The sequence below is a fragment of the Patagioenas fasciata genome, chromosome 1 (assembly GCF_037038585.1).
Source record: "Patagioenas fasciata isolate bPatFas1 chromosome 1, bPatFas1.hap1, whole genome shotgun sequence".
NCBI classification, from domain to species: domain Eukaryota; kingdom Metazoa; phylum Chordata; class Aves; order Columbiformes; family Columbidae; genus Patagioenas; species Patagioenas fasciata.
In genome coordinates this window covers 129,075,217-129,097,164 of record NC_092520.1, presented here as the reverse complement: position 1 = coordinate 129,097,164, position 21,948 = coordinate 129,075,217, and the positions used below count along the sequence as shown (strand labels likewise).

The 21,948-nt window shown below is 42.4% G+C and overlaps 1 protein-coding gene across 1 annotated transcript in view; it reads left to right on the top strand.

The window, feature by feature from the left end:
• Window positions 1–753: 753 nt before the first annotated feature.
• The window catches only part of CLCN1 (chloride voltage-gated channel 1), a 43,527-nt gene continuing 22,332 nt past the window's right edge, over window positions 754–21,948 (top strand). The window contains exons 1-8 of the mRNA XM_071814855.1: window positions 754–882; window positions 6,969–7,116; window positions 7,604–7,735; window positions 9,675–9,803; window positions 9,907–10,040; window positions 10,414–10,491; window positions 15,201–15,279; window positions 17,937–18,062. Coding sequence (XP_071670956.1) covers window positions 823–882; window positions 6,969–7,116; window positions 7,604–7,735; window positions 9,675–9,803; window positions 9,907–10,040; window positions 10,414–10,491; window positions 15,201–15,279; window positions 17,937–18,062 — 886 coding nt within the window. The 5' untranslated portion in view covers window positions 754–822. The remainder of the gene's footprint in view (window positions 883–6,968; window positions 7,117–7,603; window positions 7,736–9,674; window positions 9,804–9,906; window positions 10,041–10,413; window positions 10,492–15,200; window positions 15,280–17,936; window positions 18,063–21,948) is intronic.

Here is a 21,948-nt window from a genome sequence, read left to right as displayed (position 1 = left end):
TCTGGGACAGTCTCCTGTAAAGAGCAGGTTTTATAGCAGGATTCCTGGTGTCTTATTTCCTACCACTCTGCTCAGACTAAGCTGATGTAAGTGGGCTTTAGAGCAATGAAGGATCCAGTCAAAAGACAAGGGAGAGAGCATGTGAATGTGAAATTCATACAAAGTGGATGTTCCTCCTTACGCGAATGAAAGTCCCCTTACATGAATACGTAAATGAATGATTGTGGGATGAGGGAGGGGATATATTAGTCATCTCCTGAAGACTTTTGTGATTTAGTGATAGGAAAAAAGCCACATTTGTCACCAAGAAAAGCTCTTCCAGTAGATAAGCATCCCAATGAGGATTATAATATGTGCCATATTGCAAAATATTAGAGAATCAGTTCTACGGTCATATTCAGGAATTTCTCTTCTGAAACTGTCTCAAATGTCTGAGAGTCTGCAAATGTTTCCTACACTAAACTCTTCCAAAACCTGGCTTATTTGGAAGCAGCAGCCCAAACGGTACAGTGTCCGGACAGAAGTTTGACAGGAGCAGTTCATGCTTTATGTACACTGACGCAACGCAATGCTTGGGCTGCAGCAGTCACGCCAACGGAGGGGGTGGCACGAGGTGTGACGGGATGAAGAGCTACGTGCACCCCCCTGAAACTGAGCCCCGCCGCGACTCAGCCTTCGAGTCGCCGCCTGGTGCCGAGCGCCACCCCTGCAGCCCGGCCCCGGGCGGGCGGCGGCCGAAGTAGAGGCGGGAAGGAGACGTCCCGCCCGTGGGTCGCGCCCGAGTCCCCGGCTGTCCCTGAGTGGGTGTCACGGCTCCGCTGGATGGCACATGCCTGGCCCGTGGGGCGCGAGTGGAGCAACGCTGAGGGTGGGAGAGCTGGGGTGGGTTAAGGAAATGCACCTTGTGCTACATGAACCTTTAGTGAGCTGGGGGCAGGGGGGAACGGCGGGATGCAAACTGCTTCTCCAGTAAACCACATCCATGCACATAAAATTCCCGATTCACAGGTATCCGCCCGATTTGCTAGTCCCACGTGTCTGAAATCACTCTCACAAGCAGGCCTAAGTGACACAGCGTGGCAATACAACCCACTTCCATGCTCTTGCTGCCTGGCACTGGAGTGTCTTTGTCCTCTGCTCCAGAGGCATGCTGGCCAGTGCACATAGATAGACAACCTTGCACACAAACAAACAGGCCACCAAATACATTCCCGTGTATTTCTTCAGGCAATGTCCTCAAGCAAGCATGCATTTGTGAACACAATTTACAATCTATAAAGCAGAAAACCGTATCTATAGATTTACTGAAAATATGCTCCAGAAATACTTTTACATAATCACATACACATGTGCATGTATGCTTACATGTGAAACTTTGTATGCAGACATATTCTGGCAAAACTAGGCTTGCTGTGCATATGTATATTTTGCTAGCCATTCATGCACATGCAGATAAAGCATAAATACTCATGCTAATGTACATTTGTACAAGCATACACACATTATTAGCATGAAAAACAACCTGCTGCACATTTCAATTAAGAGTAATCATTCAGATTTCTTTCCCCACTGTCATGTGAAAAAAAAAACAGTTGGCAGAAAGAATTTTTATTTTGTTGTGCCCTTTTCTTTTGCTAGCTGTTGCCTTCTGTTTCATGTGTAGGTTGGAAGCTATTTCAGACTGGTTTTGTGATCTGATTGGGCCCAAGAACAGTGAAATCTTGGTCTTCAGCCTGGGACCTTCAAATAATTGATGGTCAAAAACCACACAGCAGTTAATAGATAATAAGATAGTGATAGTAGTAGGATAAAAATAGTAATATATACATAATTTTGGACAATTAAGAAAACAGTAGATATATGGTAGATGATGTAATATACGTTGTTAAAAATATACAGTCTGATACTCTGTAGGATTTTGTATTGTTTTCTTTCTGCATGAGAAAGCAGCTCCAGCTGGTCAAGTATTTAGAAGCTGTGTCGTTCATGACTACAGAATAGGTGTTCATGGTAGATAGTTCACTCAGCAATACACAGATGGGTTTAGTGGGAGGGGTGTCCAATAAGTAATTAGGCAATGAAGTAATATAGAATAACAGGCCCACAAAAATACATCAGTGGTAGATACCTCTGGAAGTCTCTAGCCCAAGCTGATTCCAAAGCTAGGTCAGGTTGGCCAGTGCCTCATCCAGGCACATTCTCAACACTTGCCAGACTGAAGGTTCCACAGACCCTCTGGGCACCTGTTCCTGTGTTGAACTACCCTCAAGAGGGGGTGGATGAGGACATATTTTCCTTTTGTATGGACTTTCCTTTCTTGCAAGTTACACCTTTTTCCTTTTGTTCTTCACTGTGTCCCTCCAAGCAGTCTCACTCTGATTTTTCTCTCCAACCCCCACTTCCTTCAGATAGTGGGCCCACCGCTAGATCTCCCCTTTGCTTTCTGTTCTTCAGGAAGAACTACTATTTTGTTGCTGCCACCTGCCCCTCACATGTGCCTCATTGGCTCTGTGCCTGAGCAGTTGAGCCTAGACTTTTTACTGACATTTAAATTTACTTATGAAATGAGTTTTGGGAGGTTTCATCTTTGAGACCAAATAGGACCACTCTTTTGTATTCCATAAACAACAACAACAATAATAACAACAACAAAAGAACAACAAAAAACAACAACAAAAAACCCCACAAAACTTAAGGAAGATAATTTCAGGAATAGAAGGATGGTTACAAGGCAGGAATGAGAGGGATGAGCAGTACAGCCTGAAGTTGCCTCAATGGCCACAAGCACCAGATTAAAAACAATATGGACTGGCAGTACCGGGGAAAGGGATTTCAGGACTGGAATATGCTGTGAAGAACATATTGTTCAGTCTGAATGTCATGGGAAATAGCTTAGGCTTTGGACTGTGAGAGGAGGGCAGTTTTATGCAGGTGCTGAGCTCTCAAAATAGCTCCCAGAAGAGTCTTGAAATTATGGTGCTGTACATATTTTGTCACTGAGATTCTGTGCAGCTCAAGCCATGAGACTTCCTCGTCTTTTTTGGAAAGACAAACCCTGCTGGTTTACAGTTAAACATTAATAAATGCTTCCTCCCTGAAAATGAACTTTACCCTTGTTGTGCTTTCTCTTGGAATGTTTTTTTGGGTTCCTTACCTCCCCACCCCTTTAGTGGTATTTATAGCTTCAGCTGGTTTTTGCACCATTGTCATGTTCTCTCTCATCATTTAGCCAAGTTAGGTATGATAGTACCTTTTCTGGCTCAACCCTTTAGGTGGTATTTGATATCTTTTAAAATTTTCTCTAGTTCCAGTTTTTCTGGTGCTCAGAAACCCTGTGTTCCTTGCAATAGAGAGGGAGCATCAAAAGAAGGAACAGTCTAAACCCCGCTGTGTTATATTTTTAGTTTTACTCGTCTTCTAATAGAGTGGATATTTCTTGCCTAAACTAATTTAGCTTTAAGGTCATCCTCAGATTTCTGGATTTTTTCTCTGTCCCGCAATCTCCTACCATTTTAAATAGTGTCAGAGTCCTGGAGAAGAAAAGCATGTGTATGAAGCTTTTTTAGCGAGTTGAGACTAACTTCTTCTCCAGGACTGAACTTCCATTTTTCTGTCCAGAGAATATTTCCCTTTTTATCACTTCCTGAGTACACCATTTTCCAGACAGATAGAAGTGAACTAGGATACTGTATGAGGTCTTTTAGCAGTCATACTATTATACTGTCTTGCTCTTCTACCTGGACAGATGGAAGACTCTAATTTGAACATCATACTTGGCACAGGTTTGAGTTTGTAGTTTGGATTAAGCTGTATTTGATATAAATCCATCTCTGGTGATGAAAAGGCAAGGACATATTAGCTGAGGTGATGTAAAGATACATTTGTCTAAGATCTGCCAGTACTTGGCATTTCTGGCTTGAAGCAGAGAAAAAAAAAAAAAAAGTGGTCTGCTATTTAGGACTGGATTCTGGATGTGACAGCTTACCTTGTATATGAAGTTCTTCAGCCTGATGTTTCACTCTCCTCTCTCTATTATGGGGGTCAGAGCATGGCCATTCCTTGCTGCAAAATGTCTGCACTGCTTAATTTGCCTAGAGTGTTGATAATCATGTGGTTCATAATTACATTAATTTTGTCAGCTTCCAATATAGTGATGAATGGAAGAATACTGTCAGACAGGATCAATTTGTTTAAGAGACAGCAGGTAAGCCGTTATTAAAAGCCTAGATGTGTGTACTGTGAGGAAAAAAAAAAAACTAGGGTTTTTGAAGGGAGCTCTCACATACGGTCCAAGTGTCTCTTGAGGAATATATGCAAATAAATAAACTACCTAGGACCTTCAGTCATATTTATTATGTGGAAACAGGTGCTCAAAGAAGCTGGGGAATCTCCACCCTTGGAGATGTTTAGGAGTTGTCTGGACAACGTCTTGAGACGTCTGATCTGTCTTTGGAGATCACATGCTGTGAGCAGAAGCTTGGACTAGAAACCTTCAGAGGTGCCTTCCAGTGTTAATCTTTTTGTGAGATTCTGAATCTATTTGATTTCAAAGGAAGAGGAACAACATCTCCTGTGTCAATTTGAAAGAAGACACAAAGCTGTCAAATAGAAATGTCTCCTAAGCACATTAGTGCTTTATCTCTTTCATATATCCTGTCATTCTCCACCTGAAGTGTTTGATTTTGCTGATAAAAGCATTGCTCATTCTCCTCCTGCCACTCAGAACATCTTAGAGAAGCAGATCTACTGCTGAGGAGGAAGGAGAGGGCCACCTTCTCATAGGTGGGAAGTGCCAAGGTCACAGACCATACATCAGCTGATAACCTGACATCAAGTAGAGTCAAAGCTGTTTCACTGAGGGACATGTGAGGAGGAGAGGCTTATATTCTGCTTCTCAAATGCACACAGTCCCCACCTGTACTCTGAAAGAGTGAGATAGGATAGCTGCTCTTCATGGAATCTGATAAACCAATGCAGGGGCACAGTCAAGATCTTTCAAGCTCCCGTGAGGTCTTTTTGTTGACAAGACAGCACAACTGCCAAGTTTACTACAAATTCATGTATGAAATGCCATTAGTAAGCACATGTAGCTAGGTGTGAATTGTATGTAACCAATTGCATTTCAAGATTAGTGTCTGAAGACAAAGACTAGATTAGGTAGGCAGAAAATTCAGAGAAACTGGAGATCCGTGAGGACTTAACCTGATGACTTAGGTAGATAATGGGAGGAGCTGTGCAGTACCCTGTGGTATCTCTGAGCTGGTGCTGATTCTTTTCCTCCACAGGCACCATCGATATCTGCGTACCCTGTTAAGCATTCCTTGTCAGCAGGAGGAACAGGTGCAGGACATTCCTGCAGCCTGTTTGACAGTGTAATACCTCTTGAAACCTTCAGAGATGTTTTACAGTACTGCTGAAATCTATGAAACAGCCCTGAGGGTGGTAGCCTCATGTGAACTATTTTGACCTTCTTTTGTACCTCCAGAAAGTCTGCTCAGTCTCTTCAGACTACAGCCAGCTTTTTCCCCCTGTACTCAGGGCTGATGAGGCCACACCTTGAATACTGTGTTCAGTTTTGGGCTCCTCACAACAAGAAAAACATTAAGGTGCTGTCCTTCAGAGAAGGACAACAAAGCTGGTGAGAGGTCTGGAGCACAAGTCTGATGAGGAGCGGCTGAGGGAACTGGGGCTGTTTAGCCTTGAGAAAGGAGACTCAGGGGACACCTTATTGCTGTCTACAACTATCTGAAAAGAGGTTGTAGCATGGAGGGTGTTGGTCTCTTCTCCCAAGTAACAAGTGATAGGATGAGAAGAAATGGCCTCAAGTTGTGCCAGGGGAGGTTTACGTTGGATATTAGGAAAAAATTCCTCATGGAAAAGGTTGTCAGACATTGCAATAGGCTGCCCAGGGAAGTGGTAGAGTCACCATCCCTGGAGGTGTTTAAAAGATGCATAAATGAGGTTCATAGGGACATGGTCTAGTGCTAGATTTAGGTTATGGTTGGACTTGATGGTCTTGAGGTTCTCTTCCAAACAAAATGATTCTATGATTCTCATGATGTTAAAAAGAAATTAATATTCTGTGATCCTGCCTTGTATCCTCAAAAAAGAGATTAAACGATTTTGGAAAAATGGCAGGAGTAAACCAGAAGGGAAAAAGGAAAAAAAAATATGAGCTGCATTTGTCTAAGAGTTTCTGTGTCTTTGTCTTCCTGCTTGGGTACGTTTGGGTCTGCATCTTGGACTGATAGTAGAACTGCCTTTTCATAGAATCATGGAATGTCCTGAGTTGGAAAGGACCCACAAGGATCCTCGAGTCCAACTGTTATCCCTGCATAGGACAACTCCACAGTTCACACCATGTGTCTGAGGGTGTTGTCCAGTCTCTTCTTCAATACTGTCAGGCTTGGGGCTGTGACTGCCTGGCTCGGGAGCCTGTTTCAGTGCTCCACCACCCTCTGGGTGAAGAGCCTTTTCCTAATGTCCAACCTCAATCTCCCCCGGCACATATTCCTGCCATTCACTTGGGTTTTGTCATTGGTCACTAAAGAGAAGAGTTCAGTGCCTGCCCTTCCACCTCCCCTTGTGAGGAAGCTGTAGACTGCGATGAGGTCTCCTCTTAGCCTTATCTTCTCTAGGCTGAACAAAGCAAGTGATTTTAGCTGCTCCTCATATGGCTTCATCTCCAAACCCTTCACCAACTTTGTAGCCCTCTTCTGGACACTCTCTTGTAGCGTAATATCTTTTTTATACTGTGACACCCAGAACTGCACACAGTGCTCCAGGTGAGGCCACACCAGTGCAGAGCAGAACGGGGCAATCACCTCCCTTGCCCAGCTGGAAATGCTGTGCTTGATGCACCCCAGGACATGGTTGGCCCTCTTGGTTCTTTCATCTTTAATGTTATTTGGGAAGTAGCATTTACCTTACCTTTTCCTTTTGATCTCTCTTTCTTTCTGTTCCTCTAGCTTTATGGCCAATACACAGAACAGATAACAGCACAGAAAGAAGCAGCAAAACTACTGAATGAGAAGCAGGCCCACCAGAATAATGAAAGATCCCTGAAACGTGAGAGTCAAGTAGAGATCAAAGAGGAGCACTATTCCAAATGTCAAGGTAGGGACAATTTATCTTTCATCCTGGGACTAGATATTGGATAGGCCAGCTAGAGAGATGGAATTTAAACAAGGAAAAAGACAAAAGAATTGTGATTGGAAGGAAGGAAGGAAGGAAGGAAGGAAGGAAGGAAGGAAGGAAGGAAGGGAGGGAGGGAGGAAAGGAAGAAGGAAAAGGAACCACAGCAGGTTGAAAAGGCTTCTTTATGTGAGTTTTCATCCAAGATCTGTTTGGTAAAAAAAGACCAGTCCCAAGTTAGTATTTTTTTCTACAACAGATCTCTGTAACAGGAGGAAAAGGACTTTCTTGGGTCAGATTTTTGCTGCTAGTGCACAAGATGTGTTTGAGTACCAGTCCTGCAACATGAAGACCATGATGCTTCCAAATAAATTCTTATTGTAGTCAGTTCTCAGCATAGGAGAGGAGAGGCAGGCAAAGGCTTCATCTATGTTCTCTCAGTTTTTCTGGTTCACTCTTCCCTCCACAGACTGTGCTAGACACATCCAGAAATATGTTACCAAGAAGCTTGGAGAAGACTGGATTTTCTTGGTTCTGTTGGGTCTGGTCATGGCGTTGGTGAGCTGGGGAATGGATTATGCCAGTGCGAAGAGCCTGCAGGGTGGGTCTCCTTCAGGTGTTGCAAAAGCACACCATAAATTATATGACTGTTTTACAAAGCCTGGTGACCGATGTTCCTCCTCCTTAAGGATCAATGTCTCATCCTCACCCCTCACTGCCTACAAAGTTTGAGGCACTTGCAACATGGTAGAGAAAAGGTTAACTAGGGAGAAATTCTTTAAAAGGGTGGCAGGGACAAGTTTGGAAGTAGTGGGCAGAAATGAAGTATATGTGTATGATAAGTCAAAGACAAACTGTTAATTTGTTATTTTCCGTCCTGCTCCCTTGAATAGGTAGGGCACAGGGAAGTGGTACTGTGGTCCTTCCTGCTATACTGTTTCCCAACCCCCGCAGGAATATTAAGCACATGGGAATGGGCAGGGAAAAGGGCTCTAAGATGCCTTCCTGACACTATTTCTGCTTTTTACCTCATTATTGTTCTTTCCAATTTTTATTTATTCAATGCCCTGCAGTTTCCTGCTAGCTGGCCACATAGTGCTCTCTCCTTTGGCTCTTTTCACGAAGATCTCCTAATTAGTGTCTTAAATCTCTTCCCTGCATTTTTCCTGTGGTCCCTCTCCTCTTTGTCAGCTGTAATAACTACAAGATCTTTCAGTCACCTTGCCATTCATCTCAGTGCACACTCACACACACAACATGGCCCACATCCCGTTAACTGCACAGTTCCTTTGTCCTGGCCCTCAGTGTCCCAGTCTTGGTCTGTACACACACACCAATCCTTTCCTCTTAGTGCTCTTGGCTGCTGATGTCCACCAGACACTGCAGTTCCTGAGTTCCTCCCAATACCCTTTCAGCCCAGTGTTCCTCCCTCTAGAGCTTCCCCATCTACCGGGCATCTGATCCAGCCTGCCAGTCTCAGAGAGCCCCTGTCCTATATCTTCCCGGCAGGTAAGCCTCATGCTGTGTCGGGAGCCAGCTCAGGCAAAGAAGATGAACTGCACAGGAGCTGCAGTTCAGTTTGGATTCTCAGCAGCTCCTGTGCTGTTGTACCTGGCTGAGCAATGGTACCACTGATGTCTTAACAGTTGGCACATCTTCCTGGATGCTGCTGCTCTAAAAGGCAAATCATAATCAGAGTTTTTAAGCAAGGTGTTACAAAGGAACAATTTTTCATGTGACCGAAATGGAGAAGAGGGCTATTGGTGGCCCAGTCTTTTTGTCATAGAATAGTTTGGGTTGGAAGGGACCTTCAAGGGTCATCTAGTCCAATCCGCCTGCAATGAGCAGGGACGTCTTCAGGTTGCTCAGAGCCCCGTCCAGCCTGACCTGGAATGTCTCCAGGGACAGGGCATCTACCACCTCTCTGGGCAACCTGGGTCAGTGTTTCACCACCCTTAGTGTAAAAAATTTCTTCCTCATATGTAGCCTGAATCTCCCCTCCTTTAGTTTAAAACCATTAGCTTTTGCCCTATCACAACAGGCCCTACTAAAAAGTCCATCCCCACCTTTCTTGTAGGCCCCCTTTAAAAAGGCTGCAAAAAGATCTCCCTGGAGCCTTCTCTTCTGCAGGCTGAGCAACCCCAAATCTCTCAGCCTGTCCTCATAGGAAAGGTGTTCCATCCTCTGATCATTTTAGTGGCCTACTCTGGCCCTCAGGCTGCCAATGAAAAGATCCTGTACAGTGATTCATCCTCACAACTGCATGTAACATGTCTCTTCATATGCCACATTTGGGCAGAGGTATTAGTAGTGTCTAAGAACAGAGAGCCACTCCTATCCATTCCCACAGAATGCCTGTTTTATTTGGGAACTCGTACTCAAAGTGTAACAAGGCTTGTCCTAGAAAATGGGGACTATAGGATAGCATTTCTCAGGGAGATTTAGAATGGGCAGGTTTAGCAAGTGTGTGTGTTTGATGTCTACCAACCTGTTTGGAGCAGCTATGGTTACTGACAACTTCTTTCTTTGTCTGCCTACAGCCTACAAGTGGATGTACAGAGAGCTGCACCCAAATGTTCCTCTGCAGTATCTGGCATGGGTCACATACCCACTTGTTCTTATTCTGTTTGCGGCCATTTTCTGCCACCTCGTGTCTCCACAGGCTGTTGGTGAGGGCAGAAGGCATGGCAAGATCTGTTTCTGTCTGTCTCTTTTTTCTTCTTTCATTTGCCTGCAGGTTTTGTTCACCCCCTGCTCTGCTGTTGTTTTCAGGGTCTGGGATCCCAGAGCTCAAGACCATTATGAGGGGAGTGGTCCTCAAGGAATATCTCACTCTCAAAGCTTTTGTGGCCAAAGTTGTTGGCCTCACAGCTGGGCTTGGAAGCGGCATGCCTGTGGGGAAAGAGGTAAATATTGCTGTTTTCATGTGCAGTTATGGCCAGGGTCTGTGAGGTAGGAGGAGTGGTCTGTAGAATAAGGGTCTGTAAGTGTTTTATTTCTTTTGCCACTATTCCTCTTCTCAAAGCTCTGCTTTTTCCAGCAACACTTGTCTACCATTGGCCATTTTTCTTCCACCTTGAAGAGCTTGATACAGAAAATATCAAATAACTCAAGTCAAATAGTCTTTGACAAGGAAAAAAAAAACAAAAAAAAAAAAAAAGGAAAATTGGAGGACTGGCTAAGATGGCCAAAGAGAAATTATGAGATCTTCAATGGCTAAATTGTTGTCAGTAACCAGAGGGTAACCCTCACTGATTTCCTCCTCCTCTTCTCTTGCAGGGTCCTTTTGTGCATATTGCCAGTATCTGTGCTGCGGTACTCAGCAAGTTCATGTCGATCTTCTGTGGTGTGTATGAGGTAAGTAACATGTCTCTGCATGCAACTCTTCCACAGGTTGAACTCCTAAGACACATAAGATAGTATTGGTAGGCCACAATACACAGAGGAAACATACGGATTGAAGTTCACTGTACTGCTATAGAGCAGTAAAATACAAGCCAAAGAAAACAGTAGTGGGAAGCCAAATATATAGACAAAAAACTGTGCAGGACCCTACCAATTACATAGAGGCTGGTTAGAATTATGCATTTGACAAGTTTTCAATCTCATGATGCTGATATCTGTGCACTGTGATCATTGTATAAAAAAGTAGCTGCAGATGGAAATCTATTTGTCTTTAGGCCAAATTCATACAGCATTGCTAATTATAGACATTGACACTGTCTCTAGGCTTTTGCTGTCGCAGAACAGCCTCTGCAGGCTGATCACTGTATTGACTAGTTGTATAAAGAAATCTATTAACTGCATATGTAGCTAAATGTAGAAACTGCTTTACATACAGGCTCTTAGTAGAAACTGGCTCTGTAATACAGCAATGGGAGGCACTGTTCTACTTGAGTAGATCCTGTCAGTGCATAAGGACCAGATGTCACTGCTGAAGACCAGATGACAGTACTAAAGACTGCATTAAAGTGTGTAAAGCCTGCTATTTGTAATAGCAGTGGTTGACTCTGCGGCTGGCTGTTGCTTTGTTTCATTGTTCTGGATCCTAACCCCCTGGCTTTGCTCCCTCTAACCCCAGCATGCCCTTCTCTGGCTGCACTCTGTTCCAGAATGTGCATAGGCAGTTCGACCTCCTGATGGCAGCTTGCGCAGTTGGAGTTGGATGTTGCTTCGGGGCTCCTCTTGGAGGCAAGTGTCTTCCTATACATGACATTTAATGTAGAACTCATTTGGCCTCTTGCTGTGAGATTTTCTGCTCTCAGAAAAGGTTCTCCACAGGTACCTCTCCCCTCTTAGCAGCATGATTTCTTTCTTTGCACATGTAGCTAGTGGCAGAGAAAGGAAATGTTATAGGAAAAATTACACCTATTAATGTGTTGATTTCTTATGGTGCGGCATGTTCAGGCGCTGCTCGCCACAGACATTGTTCAACCTGGAGAGCACCAACGGCTGTCCAGAAAATCAATAAGGATCAAATAGAGAACAGAAGTTAAAAAAAAAAAAAAACTTCATGTAAGAAGTAGCAACATCTAAGGGCAGGAGATGATGGCAAATATGACAGGAAGTAATAATGTGGACAGGAAACTACTATATAAATACTTCATCAGTGGAGTGGAGAATGGAAATATCAGTTTGTGAAGTTTTGGGCTCCCCATACAAGAGAGATTAGAAGGTCCAGTAAGGTAGTTGGCAGGTTAGAATAATGGCATATGAGGAGAAGCTGAGGCAGCTGAGTTTGCCCAGCCTAAAGGAGAAAAGACTAAAGGGGGATGGTCTAACCGATGTCATCAACCTAAAGGGGGATTTTAGTGAAGATTGATCCGGGCTCTCTTCAGAGTAACACCAGTGCAAGACGCAATGGGCACAACTTGCAACAACAGCAATTCTCACTTTGTGTAAGGAAAATATGTTCAGCTTTCCCAAGGGTGGTTCAGGACTGGCACAGAGGTCCAGAGGGACCAGGGAATCTCTACCCTTGGAGACATTCAGGACTCACCTGGACAAGAACCTGATCTAGCCTTGGAATTGGCACAAGTCTGAGCAGGGAGTTGGAGACACTTGCAGTAGTCTCTTCCAACTTTTCTATGATCCCAGTGTGAGGAGAAACATGGAAGTTTATCGCCGCCTCCCCCCCGCATTTGTACCAGTCTGATTCATAGAATTTCCTTAAGCAGCACATATACAAAGGGCACACAGTAAATTCTTCCTAAAACAGTGGCAATATATTCATAAGTAATTTGTCTTAAAATGTTATCCATTCTTTGTTGTGCCTTCTTTTCACTTTCTGCTCATGCACTGCCCTGAACCTCTCTCTGTGGTTGTTGTGCCTAGAAGTATAAGGAGTTTTTGAAATTAGATGTTTTTTCTAAGTTTGCTTTATTTCTTTCATGCACTAATTTCCAGTTAGTCTTCAAATGGATGAGTTAGCTGACAAATGCAACACGGTCTTGCATCAACAATTATGATCTTTACTCTGGTTTGCTGTTAAACAAAAGGAAGGAACATAGTTTGTCACCTACAGATTAGAAGTTCTTCAGTTGGTAACTTGAGAAAAAATGTGCCAGGAAGAAAATCAGGCTTAGCAAGAGAGAGGCTGAGAGCTATGTATGTGTGGGCAATATAGGAAGTTGGAGGCAGCCTGAGCTGAAGCCTAAAGTTTCAAGGCAAAACTTACAAGTCTGCCAGAAACCTTGAGAGAAAGCAGTTTCAGAATGAAGGATTAGACCACAGTCAGGTGAAACAGGTAATATGCAGGAGAATGGTATTTCTCGTAATGGTTAAAACAAAAACAAACAAACAAAACCAACCAAAAAACAAATAAACAAACAAAACCTGACCAAACAGACCAAAAAAAACACCAAACCACCGAAAAACCTCCCATGACACAGTCCACAATTCTTGTTTCTTTCTCTGTACCTGGAATTAATATAGTCTTAGAGACTGCAGGACACATTATACATAGTTCACTAGGCAAAGTTAAAGAGAACACTAAAGGGGTACTGGTCTAATTGCTGTCTTCTGTAGGTAAAGGAGATGTTAGAGAGGCAAACCAGATGCACTCTTACCAGAGAACAGTGAAAGGACAAGAGACAACAGGCACAACTTGCAACGAGGGAAATAGAAAAAATAGAAAAAAGCTCTCCCTTTGCCTCAGAGGTGGTTTGGGGTAGGCACAGGTGTCAAAAGACACCGAGGAATTTCCACCCTTGGAGGTGCTCAGAGCTCAGCTAGCACCCTGATTCTGAGCACCCTGATCTAGCCTTGAAGTTAGCCCAGCTCTGAGCAGAGAGTTAAAAAAGAAGCATTCAGAGGTACCTTCCAGACTAAAACTTGCTGTGATTCTGTGATAACACTGTAGTATGGGAACAAACTGAAAGTTATAATAGCTTTTGTAGCCCTACTTGAGTTATGGATTCACACCAAATTGCTGAATGTGCTTTCCATCACCTGGGAGTCACGTAATCTTCAGCTGACCTCAGACCAGGATTTAGTTTGTGACCTCGCATCATATTGGCCATGGTGTATAACTTCCTGGTGTTGTTGCTGGTGAACACCACCCTGTGTATTAATAAGAAGCCTTCAAAATGGATTTGAGAAGCCAGTTTAGCCTTTGACAAGCAAAAGGTGCTCAGCCTACTTTTTCTGAGTGCACTCTGGTACTGTTGTTCTTCTGTTTGTTTTGATCTATCTGGCTACTCCTATGCTGCTACACAGCATCAGCACTCTGACTCAGTGGTGAATCCTAGGAGATACCATATGACACAGGCTTTTCTCAGGGGTTGCTATAGGTCTCTCTATCTCATACTGCTCTTCAACATCATCCCATCAGGCTTTGCACCTTCAAACAACTCTAATTGCCTCTTGCCATACTGCAGGCTATGCAGCATGTACTCAGTTTCAAGCTGTCAGTCACCATGCTGATGGGCTATAACACAACCCTCCCACTATTCTAGATGCTTTGAACTGAACCCCATCCCTGTTCTGGACATGATTAGGTCTTAAGGCTATAGAGGTACTGATAGGGCCCAGAAGTTAGCTAGGACAAAGCTGTGGATAAGGACACATTGTTCTGGGTCCGTTGGGTAGTGCAGAGACAGCATTAAGACACCTTTTGATGGAAGCTCTATCAAACACCTGCTCAGGTAAACAGGAATTCATTACATTTTGGCTTTAGAATTCAGCCTGGCTGCTCGGATTCCCACCATAATACAGGGCCACCCTTTCTCAAAACTCTCATAGAAGATCTAACAGGCTACTTAGGGAACATGTGTTAGTATAATAGAAAGGACCAAATACACTGGCTTTTACCACTGATGTGTTATACACTACCTAGGATTTAGATAAATAAAAATAAAGTAAAATAAAATAAATCAAATCAAATCAATCTCACCTTTCACCATTCTCAGGCACTTCAAGACCAAATCTTCGAGAAAGAGTGGAAGAGCATTTTCTCCCTTTCAACAGCTCTATGTCTTCCAAAACTGTCTCGGGAGAGACTCTACCTTCAATTTCCCTTTATTATAATAATTGTTTTCACCAGGACAGCACAATGCTTTACTAGGTGATCTGTTATCCACTCACCTACCTGGAGTGACAGGACCTTCAGCACCTGTCCGCACTTGGATCTGGACATGCATGTGCCTTGTGCACACAGGCTTACAGGTGTTTTTTTTGAGGCACTCACTGGTACATGTGCATCCTGAAATTCCCTGCCAAAGTAGACGAGATGAAGTAAACCAGGCTTATGTACTCTCCACCCTCTGGAGGATTTTTTCTTTTACAGTGATAGAAGTGTGCATGTTTCAATGAAATATGAAATGCTGCCTTCTCCACATGCCTTGGAGATGTGATTCCAGGTATATGCCTGTCTTGTGCCAGGTCTTGGCTTCTGAATATTTTGAAACCATCCAGAAGAGAGAAGTAAGATAAATATAGCTATAACTCTGAGATTAGTGATAAAACTGGGTGACAGCATGTGGCCCTGCCTGCCAATTCTGTTACTTACTCTCTGCTTTCTTTCCTTCTTTCCTCTGTTTGTCTGTCTCTGTCTCTTTCACCAGTAGCAGCCATATTATTATACGGATGTCCTGACTGTGGGTTGCGCTGTGGGGGTCGGCTGCTGCTTTGGGACACCACTTGGAGGCAAGTGGCTGTTCTGTTTCCTTTTTCTCAGGTACCTAAATCCTCTCCTGCCTAGTCCTCTTCTCCAATTCTCCTTTCCTGTGCTGTATTTTTGATCTCTCACCTACTTTGAACAAATAAGCTTACCTTTAGTGTTACCAACCTCCCCAGCATCTCTGACACAATCTTTTTTCCACATGTTGTCAGCCTTCTAGAGGCAGGAGGGGAAGACTTTCTAGAACGGTGGTCTCCAAACCAGGGTGTGCATACCCCAGGGAGTGTGCAAGATGATCTATTGGGCTGCGAGAATGAAATATTGGATTTTTTTAAAATTAAAACAAAAAAAGATTTACTAATATTCAGTATACATATTGGCAGTGATGCCCTTACTCAGTCCTTATGTTGGTTGGCCACTTGTCACATGAGGTGTCCTGGTTATACAATTGTTCACAATGCAGAGGGTTGACTCATTTGCTCACTTTCAGCATATCACAATGTATTGTAATCCATGTGTGCTGTCTTAAGTGGATTTATGGATTATATTATCTAATGTTAACTAAACTAAGCCTCACAAAAAGGACAAGTGGATTAAAAAGATTCCTGAAAAGAGACTGCAGATTAGAGATAATACTAATAAATGCAAGCACAGATGAAAGACAAGAAAATGGCAGAGCTGACACTTCTCCTACTACAGGCTATTAATCAGCCTCAATATGAGGTACAAACAATGACCAGCTAATAGGTCTGACAAGAAGTTGGCCAAAAAAAATTATCAGAGGCTATTTTAAATATGGATTTACATCCGCTATTGTTAATGACGAACTTTACCTTAAGTATATATTGTGCTTTGAGAAATTAGATAATGATGGTATGAAGCCATGCAAATTAGCAAGATGTTTAAAAATCCAGAACATGAAGACAAACCTCTACAATTTTTTCAGTGATGTTCCAAACTATGTTATACTCAATCCAAAATTCTACTGAACTTAATGATAAATGTTTAGGAGCCTCCTTTGAGGTTTCTCACTTCATAGTAGAAAACAAGAAGCCACATACTGCTGGGAAAACACGTACGCAGAGAGCAATATCCAACAAACTAACATGCATTCCTTCATCAGCAAATACTGTTGGAAGATGCATAGAAAGCATTGCTGAAGATTCTAGGAACAAGTATCAGTACGAATTACGCAGTTTGAGAGGCTTGCTATGCAGCTGGATGAAAGTACTGCTGTTTCTAACGTGACAGTTTATCATATTTGCTAGATTCTGTTTTGATAGTAAAATGCATGAAGAACTACCTTCTGTGAGCCACAAAAGGAAAGATCTACCAGAGAAGCTGTATTCTCAACAGTAAATTACTTCTTTAATAAAAACATTTTATGGAAAAGCTGTGCAAATGTAATGATGGCTGGAGCAGCTGCTTTGAGTAAGAAAAGGATTGCTTGGTAAGGTTAGATAGGTAGCACTACACCTGGAATGCATTCACTGTGTTGTTTGTAGGCAAGATATTGCAGCAAAGAATGGGAGCCAGAAACACATGAAGTGCTACAGGACCTCATTAATTTGATTAATTTCATAAAAACAAGACTTTGAAATGGTAGAATCTTTACAATACTTCATAATGACATGGAAAGTGACCATAAAAATCCTTTGTACCATACAGTTATTAACTGGTTATCTCATGGCAATGGGCTTTTAAAAGAGTTGTTGAATTTAAAGACCAGTTACGCATTTTTCTTTTACAAAAAGACAAGTGTTCTGAATTTGCTGATTTTTTCTGTGAGGATGAGCGTCTGTCAGTAGCATGCTACCTAGCAGTTACTGTAGAAAAAAAAAGTGGAAGAAATGTTCTAACAGTGGGTGAGAAAGGAAATGCTTTTCAAAAGAAACTTGTGGAGACTTTGCGAATTTGTTACCAAATACAATGTGTGTCACTTACAGAAACTCTCATATGTGTATACTTAGAAAACTCAGAAACAGAAATTTCTAATCTGTTTAAAAATCTTCCAGATTAAGAGTTTCAGTGGGTTATGAACTCATTTGTTAAATATATAAAAATTCAAAACTTTGTGATTAGTTTGCAAGAACAACTGATTGACATCAGGGAAGATGGAAATTTACTATCCAAATTTCAACAAAGATCTTTGTATAAGTGGTGGATGCAATTGACAAAATAGTATCATGATTTAGTCAGCACAGCCAACGGTGCATTTCTTGCATTTGGATCTGTGTATCTTTGTGAGATATCTTTTTTGGCTACAACAGCCATTGAGACCAAGTATCAAAATAAATTCACCATAGGACCAGAACTTTGAATCACTGTATCACAAAGTGTTATGCCAAGATTTTGAAAAATAAAGGATATGAATATTTTAGCGAGAACAAAAGAAAAATCTTGTTCAATTAATATTTATTTATATTGTGTATTTCATCCTTTTAAAATTTCTAATTTTTGTGTATGTTTTATATTGTACATAATATATTAGTACAGTAGTGCATGCATATTTTAAAAAAATAAATATGCATATATTGGGGGGTATGTACTCAAAAATCTTTTATTGGTAGAGGTGTGTGATCAAAGAAGTGTGGAGATTGCTGCTCTAGAACACTATTTAGAAGCTTTTCTCATGCGTCTAATATTACTCTGTTTTTCACTTTACTCCTCTGACTCTTTCTAGGGGTCCTTTTCAGCATTGAGGTCACTTCCACTTACTTTGCTGTGCGCAATTATTGGAGAGGTTTCTTTGCAGCTACCTTTAGTGCCTTCATTTTCAGGGTTCTTGCTGTTTGGAACAAGGATGCAGGTAAGCTAAGAGCCATTCCTACTCTCTTTGTACAAAAATTGCTCTATTAGTTTATTATTTTCCATCTTCTGCAAAACCACAACTTTGTATGATGTTTGAAACTTCTGCCGTGACATGTGACTTCCAGCAGTACAGAAAGAAAGAGAAAGGGAAGTATCTTACATCATCAATTGTATAACCCAACCTACTCCTAGGTGTCATGGGAATATGGCTGAAAAATGACTGAATACAAGTCAAGGCAAGTAAGGGTGCCTCTGAGATAGGATTTTTGCCTCTACTCAGCATAATATCAAGGCTGCATCCAATCACAGAGGATGTAATACATACTGCAGTGTATGTAGCTGTGATCTGCTGGAAATGCGATGGTCTGCTTTGGTAATCTCTTGACTAGAAGCATGAAAACCAAACAGTCTAGTAAACTGAGATGATAAAATGAATAGGAGGCTACAGGTTTAGTAGGATCTGACTGAAGGTCCTGAAAAAATAACTCTCCCAAGTAACCAAAAATCATGAGTGCAACATTTGTTCAGGCAGAAATAGCACAGGATGAGCTTGTTCAGGAGAGCATTTCAGATACTGTGGGAATGGAGTTCTAGCTGATGCAGAAGGCTGCCATTTCTTTGTAAACTTCTTACTTCTAATGTCTTTATATTTTATTCTTACAGTTATATCTATTTTATTGATCTGAGCTCCATGCGGATAGTTCCCTTACTTAAAACTGCTATAACTTGTGTCTCTCTTGATTTCACGGGGTGGGATGTTTTTTTTGTGCTTGGCCTGAACATTCTCTTGAATATAGAAAGTGACTACACTTTCTGCTTGAATGTAAAACGTGACTACATCTTTGTTTGTGAAACACTACCTCATATTGAGAGGTATTCAATTACCAGATCTGTCACAAAAAACCACATATTTCTGTTCTTTCTACAAAAGACTATAAGAAAATCAAAGACAGACGACAGGAGATAATCTATCCTTCACTTTATCTACTTTAGCTCCCCTGCTGATCTCCCAGATAGTTAGAAATTAGCTTAAACCTGAACATCTTAATTACTGTCCCTTCTTCAAAATCATCCAGACAGCTTTAATACCCACATTAATGGGTCCTTACATTCTGCTTCATTAACTGTCTGGGTTAAAAAGTTCCATGGACCAACTGTTTATGTAAATGTGTTCCTTTTCATATTTGTGAGTTTTCTTTGTCCGTGTTGCCAGTCTTCTTGTCCTTGTATTAAAGAACTAGAAACTTTTGTCTAGCTAAGTCATTAATTATTTTATTATTTTTTTATCATGACTGTTCTTATTTTTTGTGTCTTTTCTTGCTCATTTGCTTCTGAAGGTTACAAGCCTGGTCTTTTCAGTCTTTGTTCTTGCAAGGGTTTTTTTAGGCACCCTCTCTGATGTCTCTCTAACGGCTTGTCGATTCCCAAAAGTGACACACTCATTAGATAAGCAGGTGTCTTTGCGCTAGTTTCATGTATAGCTACTCTTGTCACCCCGTAAGAAAGCCTTTGTATGGCTACTCTTGTCACCCAGTAAGAAAGCCTTTGTATGAGGCAGGTTACTGTACTTGAAAATGGAAAAAACTGCTTCCCTTCATGTGCATTATGCTCATCTACATGTAATGTTCCTATGCAATGTGTAAACTTTTGCAAACTAATACATAATATGTGAACTAACTTTTCTGCTTAGGCAAGAATTTGCCATCTTCTTCCAGAATATTTTTGAGATAAAATGATCAGAGTTCCAAGCAGGTGTGTCTATTGTATGGATCTGTTGGAAGGCATTACAACATTACAATGCAATACTGTGCATTATGATGCAATTTTTATGTAGATTTTGCACATTTCCAACAGCTGCAGTTAGGAAAAATGTAAAAAGACCATTTTCTTAGAGCTGTCTACACTGACTGAGATCTCTTTCTTGAAATACTATTGTTAAATTATATTCCTTTCTAAAGTATGAGGCCTATATCTAGCGGAGTGCCTCAGGGGTCAGTACTGGGGCTTGTATTATTCAATATATTCATCAATGATTTGGACGAGGGAATAGAGTGTACTATCAGCAAGTTTGCCGATGACACCAAGCTGGGAGGAGTGGCTGACACGCGAGGAGGCTGTGCTGCCATCCAGCGTGACCTGGACAGGCTGGAGAGTTGGGCGGGGAAAAATTTAATGGAATATAACAAGGGAAAGTGTAGAGTCTTGCATCTGGGCAGGAACAACCCCAGGTCCCAGTATAAGCTGGGGAATGACCTATTAGAGAGCAGTGTAGGGGAAAGGGACCTGGGGGTCCTGGTGGACAGAAGGATGACCATGAGCCAGCACTGTGCCCTTGTGGCCAGGAAGGCCAATGGCATCCTGGGGTGTATTAGAAGTGAGGTGGCTAGCAGGTCAAGAGAGGTTCTCCTTCCCCTCTACTCTGCCCTGGTGAGACCGCATCTGGAATATTGTGTCCAGTTCTGGGCCCCTCAGTTCAAGAAGGACAAGGAACTGCTGGAGAGAGTCCAGCACAGGGCAACAAAGATGATTAAGGGAGTGGAGCATCTCACTTACGAGGAAAGGCTGAGGGAGCTGGGTCTCTTTACCTTGGAGAAGAGGAGGCTGAGAGGTGACCTTATTAACGTTTACAGATATGTAAAGGGTGAGTGTCACAAGGATGGAGCCAGGCTCTTCTCAGTGACATCCGACAGTAGGACAAGAGGTAGTGGGTTCAAACTGGAACACAAGAGGTTCCACTTAAATTTGAGAAGAAACTTCTTCTCAGTGAGGGTGACAGAGCACTGGAACAGGCTGCCCAGGGAGGTTGTGGAGTCTCCTACTCTGAAGACATTCAGAACCTGCCTGGACACATTCCTGTGTAGCCTCATCTAGGTGTTCCTGCTCTGGCAGGGGGATGGGACTAGATGATCTTTGAGGTCCCTTCCAATCCCTAACATTCTCTGATTCTGTGATGCTGTATCAATAATCTTTCCCCCCTGCAAAGTAAGAATTCATCAACACGAAATATTGCCTTTCTTATGCAGTCCTTTCTGCTTCCAGCCAAGGTAAACTGCGTAAGTATCATGTGCAGATTTTGCTGTCTTCCACAGAAAATACTCAATCATAGAACCATAGGAAGATTTCATTTGGAAGAGACCCTGGAGCTCTCTGCTCCAAATTCTCTGGGCATCTGTTCCAGAGCTGAACCACCTTCCCAAAAAGAAGCATTTGCTCACTATATGTAGACAAAATTCCTTTGCTGGAAGTTGTGCCCATTTCCTCTTTTTCTTTCATTGTGTGTTTACAACTTCTTCCTGAGATAGGGGAGACTGCTGTTACAAGCCCCTTAGGCCGTCTCATTAGCAGGCTGAGTAGACCTGGTTCCTGCAGCATCTGCCTTTGTTCATGCCCTGGACCATCCTAGGGTTCGCCATTGGACTGTCTCCGTTTTTTTGAGATTTCATTTGTACTGGGTTTTCTAGATGTGTCTTCTTCTAGTGCTATATAGAAGGAAATAACCACCACTCCCAACCAGCTGATTGTGCCTTTGCTAATGTGGCTCAGTATATGTTTAGCTTTTGTTGCTGCAAGGGCACATATTAAGCATCGTTTCCACTAGGACCCACTGGCATAAGAGCAGAGCTTTTCCTGTTCAAAAGGCCCCCAGGCTGTACTGACATACCTGCCATTCCAGGGGCAGGACTAAATATTTGTCTTTGTTGAATTTATTATGTTCATACTGGTCAATTTCTCCAGTTTGTAGAAGCCACTCAGTGAAGCCCTCAAGGTGACAAACCACCCCTTCTCTCCCTCCCCAGCTGAATATGGTCACTGATGACTGAGTTTCATCCTATCATCTAGGATCTTGATGCAGATGTTAAACAGAAGCAGCCTCAATATTGACC